This window comes from Xenopus laevis, chromosome 7L, assembly GCF_017654675.1.
Source record: "Xenopus laevis strain J_2021 chromosome 7L, Xenopus_laevis_v10.1, whole genome shotgun sequence".
Classification (NCBI taxonomy): Eukaryota; Metazoa; Chordata; class Amphibia; order Anura; family Pipidae; genus Xenopus; species Xenopus laevis.
In genome coordinates, this window is record NC_054383.1 from 22,439,137 (window position 1) to 22,451,325 (window position 12,189).

The window sequence follows — 12,189 nt, forward strand, 5'->3', positions numbered from 1 at the left end:
CGAATCCTTCACTCGAAGTTAGTGAATCGGTCCCTTAATTTGCGTAGGTGGTTCTTCTTTGTTGTGATGGCAGATTATTATATTAATGTTTTTAAGAGAAGCTTAGATGATTTATTGGACAAGCATATTCAGCGCTGTAGTGATCTTAAAATCTTTAATTAGTTAGTATATGTAACAGTATATATAGTTAATATATGTGAGTGTAGAGCTAGGTCTATATAAGTATGTGTATATATGTTCACTGGGGTAATGAGGGGTTGAACTTGATGGACTTTGGTCTTTTTTAAACCCAAATTAACCGTGTAACTACTGTGTATGGTGAGCATTATTACAACATGCATTTTTTAATTTTATGTCAAACCTTAAAATCATAAAATTAAGTAATGAACAGGTCAAGAGTAGTGATTAGCTAATTAGCTAATCTGTCCTGTCTTGCTTGCCGAAAAATTCGCAAAACTCCAAAAAAATTTGCATTGAAGTCAATGGGTGTAAAAACAACCTTCTCAGCGACAATTTGGTCTTAGTTAATTTTTGTCTCTGCTACTTTTTTGTACAAATTCATTAGAGTCAATGGGAGTCAAAACCTTTTTTACACTCGACTATTTTTAGATGCGCGACTTTGTTGCAGCAATTTTTTCCGCTGCAAATTTTTGCTGCAGTTTAGCGAAAAAATTTGCAGGTGGCGAATCCATACCTGCCGAATAAATTTGCTCATCACTAGTCAAGCGCAATATTCTAAAAACACTGATTGTCTGAAGCATGGGATGATATATGATGCAGATGAATGGATGTTTGCAAGAGAGGGGCATTACGGACTCTAGAGGGGATTGTTTATCAAAGTCCGAATTTATCTCAATATTTTCTGCTACAAACTCTGATCAAATCCGCTCAGGTTTTTTACGCTTATTTATTATGACATTTTCTGGCTAATTTGCTTTGCAGGAAAAAATCTGATTTTCAAGATTTTTTCATCCAATTTTCAAGATTTTTCCAGATTTTTCATCAGGTTTTCACAATTTTTTCTGGATATATCACGGAAAATTTTTTTTTTCGATATTGCACGAAACCCAGCGCACATCAAAAAATCATTGGGACTTCTCCAATTGACTTATATGCAACCTCGACAGGTCTGAGATGCCGGATTTTCCCATTCGGACTTTTCCATCCTGGGATTTTAATAAATTCCAAAAAATTTTTTTTTTTCCCGTGATTTTTGCATTCGGAGTTTAGTAAATAACCCCCCTAGATATGTTGTAGGGATGCACCGAATCCAGGATTCAGTTCGGGATTCGGCCAGGATTTGGCCTTTTTCAACAGGATTCGGATTCGGCCGAATCCTTCTGCCTGGCCGAACCGAATCCTAATTTGCATATGCAAATGAGGGGTGGGGAGAGATATCGCATAACTTTTCATCACAAAATAAGGAAGTAAAACATTTTTCCCCTTCCCACCCCTAATTTGCATGTGCAAATTAGGGTTCGGATTCGGTTCAGTATTCGGCCAAATCTTTCACAAAGGATTCGGGGGTTCGGCCGAATCCAAAATAGTGGATTCGGTGCATCCCTAATATTTTGTCTTAACAAATAGACCAAGCTAAATTGGGAGTGCCTGCTAAGTAATGAGACCCCAAGTGCAGTCCAGTTCAGAGTAGTAGACCAAGGTAGATGTGATGTCCAGGTGCTCAGGACCATCAGCACAGGTAGAAGAAAAGTTAATGTCCTAATAGGAAAACGTGCGTTTTAAAAGAATGTCACTTTTATTTTGACTGTTCAATGTTTTCTTGTTCATGGCTCTTACAATACATTACTCAAGGGACACAAAAATCCAATATAATACTGTAGGCAATGGAGAATATTCTTGTTCATGGCAACACGTCAGACACTGTACATAATCACAAATAGTCTTCCGTATCCTTCAAAAATACAAATAATACACCCAATAAATAACATTTATGATCATAAAGGATAGCGGGAAAGATAATCTGGAATAGTTGTCTATGTGGTGTGGGTTTTGCACGTGAAAACAGTAAAATACACACAGCAATCTTTTCAGAACTGAATCCCGGGGTCTTTTTATTTGTTTGCCATTCCTGCTTTCATCTGCGGGTTCATTTTGGTGGTTTTGTCCACCGGACACTGCAGTTATTGTACCATTCATGTCTGCGTCATCTTCATCAACCAGTTTCTGGGGAAAGGGGGAAGGAGTAATGAAGATATCTGTCAATCTGTCCATGAATGCATTATTCTGTATAAACAGTTTGTTAAAGAGAAAGTTTATTACTACGTTTTAACGTAATTTTAATACCACGGTTATTGTAACCTGCCTAGATGTTGGCTCTTTCCACATGAAGCTGAAATGCTGGAGGACACAACAGATTTTTGTTATTCTTATGCTTTTATTGCAAGTTTTTCTTTTAAGGCCCTCTGTTATTCATCTTCTATTTTGATTTAATAACTTCTCCCAAGTTGCTATGCTAATTAATCTCCAGCAAACCAGAAACAGAACCAGCACATGGTCTCAATTCAACGAGGTGAATTATACCCCTGTGGTCTATCATATCAAAAAGTTTATCCACTTTTTAACGCAACAAACGACAGGAGAGAATACAGTGTTGAATTGCATCCATGTGCTGGTTCTGTTTCTGCTTAGCTACATTAAGGGTGGGATCCGTCGGAATGGGTTGCCTGGGGACGGCATCCCTGTTCCATCCCAAATAGTTCAATTTCAAGCCTGAAAGCTGCAGAACAGAAAAAGTAAATAATTCTGAAACTGCAAAAAAAAGTCTGACAATTCTGCTGGCTTAACCACATTTAAAGGGGCAGTATACCCCTCTCCGATATTGCTTTGGCGAATAGGGCTTTTGCTGAACATACTTTTTAACCTATTCTTACTCTATTTCTTGCTCTAAACAGTGTATATTTGAAAATGAAACTACAGCCACATTCTACTTCCTGATCCCAAAGAGCAAAGTCATTCAAACCAGCAGTCCACTGAGAAGCCTCTGTATAAATAAACCCCTCCCATCCCCCAGTTATAGTCTGTTATCTTTTTAGATAAAGAGTAGCTCATGATACAAAGGGTTTTCAGTGGGCTGCTGGTTTTTTGACTTTGCTCTTTGGGATCAGGAAGTAGAATGTGGCTATAGTTTTATTTTCAATTGTGCTCTGTTAAGATCAAGAAATAACAAAAAATATCTATATTTTCATAAAAAGAATAAGCCAAAAATATGTTAAGCACAAGCCCAATTCACTGGACCACTGTTAGAAAAAGAGGGTGCCTTTAATATCCATTTTAAGGAGAACTGCCCCGTAAAAAAGTGTTTACAATCAGATATTAACAACTTGCATTTAGGTCCATGGTATACCTGCTTTTCTGATTCCTACATTTCTCTGAGCAAGAACCACTTAAGCAAAATGTCTATGAAGATTCTCATTTTTCCAGGTCAAGATATACAGTATCTAGTAGAACAAAGTCAAAGGCAACTGGACTTAGTTGAAAGGAAGAAGCCACTCAGATAAGTGGTGAAATGGTTTCAAGAAAATCTCTAAGGGGGTTATTTATTAAAATCCGAATGTTAAAATCTCTAAAAATTTCAGGTTTTTTTCACTAAAAAACTTGAATTTTTAGAGGGGAAAAAAACTCAAATTTTTTGAGATTTATTATACCCTGATGCTGCAAAAAGCCAGAATATGAAAATCTGCCATCTCAGACCTGTCGAGGTCTCGTTTAAGTCAGTTATACACCTATCTCCATTTGAAGTTTTCGTGGTCTGTGCTGAGTTTAGCCCAAACATCCGACTTTTTCTTGGTTTTTAGGCAAAAACTTAAAAAATTTGAGCAATTCAGGAAAGAAGCCTGAAAAATGTGAGCAATTTGAGAAAAAGTCGAAAAAATTTGAGCATTTTGGTTTTGGCTTGATTTTATTGCGTTTTTATGTGATCCAATGAAATAGAGTTTTTATTAACAAATAAGCTAAAATCGGGGATGGGAGTTTGGTCGTGGTTTTTTTAATAAAATATGAGATAAATTTGGATTTTAGTAAATAGCAATTCAGGAAAGAAGCCTGAAAAATTTGAGCAATCTGCGAAAAAGTCAAAAAATTTGAACAATTCGGTTTTTATCGAGTTTTTATGTGATCCGATTAAATAGAGTTTTTATTAATAAATAAGCTAAAATCGGGTTTGGTCACGTTTTTTTTAATAAAATATGAGATAAATTCGGATTTTAGTAAATAGTTAATATTTGTATTAACTGCACAGAAAATTTTGGCTACTGCTGTCTTTAAACAATTAGCCCCCCCTTTTTATAATTCCATTATTATTTTCTTGCCAAATTTGTCGTTCAGATATATATATATTTGAAAAACGCAGTTTTTCTCTAAAACCACAAATACCATGTAATTATTTAAAAGATCCAAATATATAAACAAACAAACAAACAAAAAAAAGGCTTAACAACTCGAATAAAAATTAGAAACCTCAAAATCCATAATTATTTGAGGTTTTCAGGCAATTATAAAAAAATCGAATTGTCCAAATTGATTAAAAATGAACAAATGGACAAATAGGATAAGGGTAGCTCCCATTGACTTGTACAGCTTTTACACGGCAACGTTTTGTAGTAGAGTTTTTACACTTCCTAAATCTTGAATTTTTGGAGTTTTATAGAAAAAAATCCACAAATTTTTGAGAAAAAAATTGAATTCATGAAAAAAATAGAAATTCGAATGTTAGTAAATAGAAATTGCATAAAGTGCAATTTCAGACACAATTTGCCATTTTTTGCTTACAAAAGAATCAATAATAGGGAAGCAATAGGTCACATTTCAAATGGAAATCATTTATTCTGCGCCAACGGTATTACCATGAGAAGTGGAGCTCAACTGTTATACGAGCCCCTGTATGGAAGTTTAAATGCAATTGGTACCCCAGTACATTCGTTCTAAATTCTATGTTTTATTCTATATTGCCATTTCATCTCCAACTGATCTCTATATGAAATATTGTTATAGGTCCGTGTGAAATTTGGAAAATGATATCAGTAACATTAGAAAGGTAAATTTTAAACTCCGGAGCATTGTTCTAACAGATGTGGTAGTAAAACAGCTTTATGCCTAGATTGTATAGAAAATGGCAACGATCATTGTAAATTGTATTGCTGAAGAAATAAAACCTGAAAAAAGAGGAAAAATAAAAAAAAAACTAAAAAGCCCTCATAATTACATTTTCACAGAAGTGTGTTTACTTTGCAACGATCATAAAAGCGTTTGTAAACATTAAAAATCTCGTTACATGTCTCGTTTTGTTTGTGTGTGCTCTTCCATATCGAAACCTTTCCTGGTGTTGTGCAGCAGTCTCACGTCCTTCCAGAATTATCAAATGTTTGAACTTTAGCATGAATGAGACGATGCTGCATTTGTATGCAGAGATATGTGAAGGCTTTCTTCCAAGGTCTTTCTAAAGTTTTAGTTTCCCTTTCCAACTTTTTATATCCTATAATATGTCTATGCAATACATTACACTGTATATAATTCTGCACTTGTTATTTTTCCATTTTATTGCTAGTATGGAATCCGTTATCCGGAAATCCATTATTCAGAAAGCTCCGAATTACGGAAAGGCTGTCTCCCATAGACTTCATTTTATCCAAATAATCCAAATATTTTAAAAATGATTTCCTATTTCTCTGTAAAAATAAAAACAGTACCTTGTATTTAATCAAAACTAAGATATAATTAATCCTTATTGGAGGCAAAACCAGCCTATTGGGTTTATTTAATGTTTACATGATTTGCTAATAGACTTCAGGTATAAAGATCCAAATTACGCAAAGATCCGTTTTGTCCCGAGCATTCTGGATAACAAGTTCTATACCTGTATGACTCCTCTCTTTAGTAGATTGGGCAGTAATATTGTTCTGGTTGAGTAACAAGTTCTTAGTACTTATGTAATTCATAATTTTCGTTTTTAGGAATGTGCATACAGGTATAGGATCTATTATTCAGAAACCTGTTATCCAGAAAACTCCAAATTACAGGATGGCTCTCTTCCATTGAATTATATGCAACCTCGACAGGTCTGAGATGCCAGATTTTCAGATTCGGACTTTTCCATCCTCGGGGCTTAATAAATTCCCGAAAAATTCCAGATTTTTTTAAAAGTCCGGTTTTATATTAAAAAAAAAAAGAATTTTTCGGGATTTTTGCATTCGGAGTTTAGTAAATACCCCCCTTAGGGGGTTATTTATCAAAGTCTAAATTTATCTCAATAGTTTCTGAAAAAAACTCCGACCAAATCCGCATGGGTTTTTTTGGGCTTATTTATTAATACACTTTCCTTTGTTTGCGGGGAAAAAAAAAAAACTAAAAAAAAAAACGTGAAAAAATCAGATTTTCACTATTTTTTCACATTTTTCACTCGAAAATTCAGAATTTTGCCCAAGGGTTAATTAACCCTCGATATTCGACTGTCGAATGTAAATCCTTCGACTTTGAATATTGAAGTCGAAGGATTTACCGCAAATAGTTCGATCGAACGAAAAATCGCTCGATCAAACGATTAAATCCTTCGATTCGAAGGATTTTAATCCATCGATCAAATGACTTTTCCTCGATCAGAAAATTGTTAAAAAGCCTTCCCCATAGGCTAACATTGGCCTCGGTTGGTTTTAGGTGGCGAACTAGGGGGTCAAAGTATTTTTTAAAGAGACAGTACTTCGACTATCGAATGGTCGAATAGTCGAATGATTTTTAGTTCGAATAGTTCTATTCCTTCACTCAAGCTAAGTAAATGGGCCCCTTGGTGTCAGTATCACTTTAAATCAGTGGTTCACAAACTGTAGGGTCAGATCTTCTGGGGTGCCTGAAGCGGTAGAAGTGGGGGCTCAGTCTGAATGCCAGCCAGGGTGAGATTTGGAAAGAATGCTTATTTACTTGCTTAGATGGACCAGAAAGCCCAGGTGAAAAACATAGCTGTACTAGATATTGTTGGGACTATGACTGAATGACTGATGCAACAATATATGTAATGCCATTCTGAGTTAAGGGCAACTCTGGCTAAAGGTTGGACCTCCTAGGGGGAGCTGAAAAAGTCCAACAACCTCTGTTTTAAATGATGGATACAATTCTACATGGCTATGGAATAATCAAAATGTATAATTACCTTTACAGTTGAATTCTTCTGGTGAGGTTGATGAAGAGAACAAAAATGAGCAATAGCATATTCTAACAAAGCCCCGAATATAAAGCTGAAGCAGATTCCAAGGTAGACATCAATTGCCTTTATGAAGCAGTTTGCATTTGGCAGAGATGTTCTGGCTCCCATCATAAGTGTTGTCATGGTTAGGACTGTAGTTACACCTATATGGAACAGAGGGGAAGAGGATACAATATGCATATTATATTACACAGTATTTAATCTAAAAGCACAAATTGCTTTTGAGAGTATCTGACAACTGAGCATTCCCATGTCGAACGTAACAGATATTAAGGGCATTTTTTAAAAAGGTCTAATGTTAGAGTTTTTTATACCTAGAATGAACTCACAACTCGAACGGTTTCTTATTTAAGAAAAAACACGAGTGGAAAAAAACTCGATTCAACGAGTTGCATAACCCAAAAACTCAAATAAATTGAGTTTTTAGCAAAAATTAAACTGGAATCACTCAAATTGATTGAGTTTTCAGGCAAAACCCTTCCGAAAAAAACTTGAACATCATGAAGGCTATCAACATCTTCAAATGATTCAAGAGCCAGTGACTCCTACTCAACTTCTAATAGGTTTAGATGGTGTATTTCTGAATTTAAGCTATTTCCAGGGTTGGTATATAATAAATCTCAAAAAATTTGAGTTTTTTTTTTTAAACTCGAAAAATATGAGTTTTTTTTAAATGTAAGTTTTGACAAAAATAATAATCATGAAAACTCAAATTTTCATGGAAAACACAATTCAAACTTTAATAAACAAGTTCCTTAAAAATTAATATGGCTAAAAATTCCATAATTTATATAATGAGTTTATTGTACCAGCCTAAAGTTTCAGCTTGTCAATAGCAGCAATGATTTAGGACTTCAAACTTGTCACAGGGGGGTCACCATCTTGGAAAGTGTCTGTGACACTCACACATGCTCAGTGGGCTCTGAGCAGCTGTTGAGAAGCTAAGCTTAGGGGTCGTCGCTAATTATCCAGCAGAAAATGAGGTTTGTCTGTAATATAAGCTGATGCTACAGGGCTGATTATTAAATTCTGATGCTAATTGCACTGGTATCTGTGCTGCCATGTAGTAATTATCTGTATTAACTACGAATCAGCCTTATATTGTGACATTTCTATTCTATGTGTACTGTATATTGTGAGTGGGTCCCTAAGCTCAGTAAGTGACAGCAGCACAGATCATGTGCAGTGAATCAGCAGAAAAGAAGATGAGGAGCTAATGGGGCATCTTTGGAGACACAGATCTTTACTGCTAAAGGGCTGTGGTTGCCTTTGACTGGTACATAAGCCCAAAACATAATGTACAACATTTCTAGCTTCTTTAGTTAAGCTTTAGATCTCCTTTAATATGTATAATAGGGGTACATCCCTAGTGTATAATAGGGTATTTATTCCACCCTTTCAGTGGGATCAGTCAGGCTAAATGCCAGAGAGTTTGAGTATAATTTTAATGCTTTACCTAATTGTTGGGGAATAATTATGATTTAAGTATACAGTACTTAGCACACATTTAACTAAAGGAAAATGCGATAAACGCACCGAGGCAAACTCTAGATAACTCACTTGCTGCTACTTAGCTATCGTTACAGAGCGTTAAACCTACAAAAAAAATTGGCTTCATCTGTAGATTTCTATTGTTACTGGACTACAGCTCCCATCATATTTGAGCCCTTAACAATATGTTAGGATTGGAAGTTGTATTTCAGCATCAATTCAAGTACCCATGGCAAACTCACAAAGATTCAGGTAGAAAAGCTCTGATCTACCAACCATTGGTTCCCTGTATGGATAGTTGGGTAGGTATTATGCCAAGGGTAATAAAATGAACAAACCACGGTTGATTCACTCCATTTAGTGATGTCCCTTCATATACAGTATATACCTATATGCCTTTAGGTATAGCACAGTGAGGGTGGTTTGGCTCCATTAAATTGGCATGGTTTGGCACTTGAAGAAGTGGAACAGGTCTGCAGGTTCAGGCTGGGTTGAGGATAAACATATTCTTTTCAGTGCAGATCTACCAAAACAGACATTTGCAGGACTCTCCACCCAAGTGTTGCTAACGTACAGCTCCCATTAAATTCCAACATATTTTTAATTCTTAAAGCATGCTGGGAGCTGTAGTACAGCAGCACCAGTGCGTATTCTTAAATTCCTGATCCACACATTACTGGTGGTTATAATTACTGTAACCTGAAGACTGACACGCCTTGCTGGTTATCCAGCCCCACATTAGTGCATTGCTCATCAAATCTCTCTCCTAAATAACCAATAATTCCCAAAAATAAAAAGCAAAGTACAAATGGTTCTTACCTATGCATATCCTAGCTGGCACAGACGACTGACTTATCCAAAAGGACACCCAGGAGAGTACAACCAGCAGGATGGATGGCACGTATGTCTCAAGTATGAAATACAAAATGTTTCTTTTCAGGTCAAAATGGAACACCAGCTTTGGATAACGACCTGCGGATAAAATGTTTTATGGTTATTTAAACTGAGAAAAATATATATATTTAACTGAAGAGACCTGCCCCCTTACGTAATAAAAGGCACAAGGTGCAGTAACCCATAAGTTGTTTGATTTAAAAGCAGGTAACTAGTAAATGCTTCCTACTGATTGGAGGAAAAGACTTATAGCAAACTCCACCCTTTTTGGTGAAACGGATCAGATTCGTAAATCACTATTTATGATCACAAGAAAAGTGCGGATGCACCACTATTCATTAAAGGTTCTTTTACCAAACACACTCCTTGCACACTTCGTAAAAGTTGTGCTGAGTGCCATTGTGTCCATCCAGTCGTTTCTGATGAATCGTGTGCCTAATGAAAAAGCTTCCAGCCACCAACACCCTGGGCATGGTGATAGTTTCAGGGTTCCCACAATGGGCTGTGCCAATAGACATACAAGAGGGATATACCTAAGGAATTCGATGCTAATAATATAAATATTCTCAATGCTGAGAATTCTGAACACAACTTTCATCTGATTTTAGTGATTCGGAAAAAAAGCCAGAAAAATTTGAACAATTCAGGTTTTTGCTTGATTTCATCAAGTTTTCTCGTGATTCAATTAAATTGTGTTTTTTTATTTAAAAAAAAGCTAAAATTGGGCATGGGAGTTTGGTCGTGGTTTTTTTGCCTGCGTAATAAAAGATTTTCCAAGTCCAAGGATTTTAGGGTACTCTGCTTACACTTGACTCTGCACTGTAAGCCCAATGTATTAGATAATGATTAGATTAATAATTAATAATTAGATTATGAATAACCTAGTGCTGCTATGGATATATATAACTGAGAAATACTTATGCATCTGTAATTAAGTTTGAAATGTCTCTTTTGGAGAGTTAAGGGGCACAAAAGGGTCTGATTTTAGGGCAGGAAATTCATGCTGGACTGCAGTTTAAATTCATAATAGAATAGAAGTCCAGAAATCATAATAGAAGGCAAGAAATATTTATTTAGTTATGTTTAACCATGTTTCATATATCCCCTTAAATACTCTGAGTTTATAGAGTAGAACCTGATCTATAGCGCAGTATATGAAAATGGGCATTAGCTTTGCATGGCTACACTAAGATACATACAATTTGGCATGCACCGAATCCAGGATTTGGCCATGGTTCAGCCTTTTTCAGCAGGGTTCGAATTCGGCCAGATTAAAGTGCCTGGCAGAACCGAATCTGAATCCAAAAAATCACGTGACTTTTCATCACACAAACAAGGAAACCAAAAGTTTTTTAACTGTGACTACAGCACGTGGTTCTCTTTCACCCTCCTTTCCCTAATTTACATATGCAAATTAGGCCACACAAAGGATTCAGAGTTCACCCAAATCCTAAAATAGTGGATTTGGTGCAGGGTCGGACTGGACCGGGAAAAAAACGGTGGACGCTGGTCCTCATGGGCCCAGACCTCCTGTCCTAATCATCTGGCCCTACAAAAAAAACAATTTGCGTAGCTGCGGCTCCATTCACGCAGGGGCCCTGGGGTTTGTAACTCGGTGGGCGTTGAACATGGAGTCACAGTAGGGGGGCAGGGTGGTCCGGAGGGGACAGCCCTGGGCCCCCCAGTCTGACCCTGATTAGGTGCATCCCTACATACAATACATGGCCTCCAAATGATCACGCTGCGTATTTGTTCCTCGGTGATAGGAGGTCCTGCTTAAGGTCGGTAAAGTTTTGCTGTGTGTTCCGTCTATTTACTTCGTAACAACAACGTTTTGTGGATTTTCCATTTCACTTTGGGCTTTTGAATATCCTTGTGAGTCAGAATAAAGTTAAAAGGATTGTTTCCTTTGACTGAGCTTGATGCTGTCTGGCTTGCTGAGGGCAATACAGGAGAAGCAGATGCTGGTTATATAATGAGCACTCAGCTTCACTGTTAGGAGCACTAGGTCTTCTCTTACGTTACATCTCATTTATTTTATTTTACTTGAACTGACAGTGCCTGGCTTAAAGCACCAGTTCTTTTCTTTTTTTCTTTTTTTGGGTAACTCATTGCTGCTATATGTGAAAAATTTTTCGGATGGCCTTCAGCCCAAAAGTTCACAACAGACAAATAAATAATATGCTATAAGTGTCAACAGGTTGTCTTTCATTTTGGATAGTTCTCTATAATACACAAAAACCTTTGGTAACCTATATAATATGGGCACATTACATGGTCAGAAGTATCAAGACACTGTTTAAAACTGTATGTCCTCATTAGAAACATTCACTGGCGTGTGAAGCAAAGGTCACCACCAATGGACTCAATGGACTAGTAAAAATGCATGGCGTGCTAAAATGTATTTCTGATGGAAACATCTGTATTTTGGCAGGGGCCAGGAAAAACTTCCTGAATATATTATGCTGCCGGCAAAATGTGGTGGAGAAAGAATAATGGTCTGAGACTATTTTCCATGGTTTGGGTTGGGAACATTGGTTCTAATGAAAGGTAATCTTAAAGAGGTCGTTCACCTTTAAATTAAATTTTAG

General features: G+C 36.5%; 1 protein-coding gene across 2 annotated transcripts in view; it reads right to left on the reverse strand.

Annotated features, from left to right (window-relative positions):
- Positions 1 to 1,720: 1,720 nt before the first annotated feature.
- XB5799637.L (provisional ortholog of gamma-aminobutyric acid type A receptor subunit pi L homeolog) overlaps positions 1,721 to 12,189 on the reverse strand; it is a 35,461-nt gene continuing 24,992 nt past the window's right edge. Inside the window, exons 9-11 of one of the 2 annotated variants that reach the window (XM_041568659.1) lie at positions 9,524 to 9,676; positions 7,160 to 7,356; positions 1,721 to 2,184 (exon numbers count right to left, since the gene is read on the reverse strand). In XM_041568659.1, the coding sequence (XP_041424593.1) occupies positions 1,915 to 2,184; positions 7,160 to 7,356; positions 9,524 to 9,676 (620 nt within the window). In that variant the 3' untranslated portion in view covers positions 1,721 to 1,914. The remainder of the gene's footprint in view (positions 2,185 to 7,159; positions 7,357 to 9,523; positions 9,677 to 12,189) is intronic. The other variant, XM_018226675.2, reaches the window with a different exon arrangement.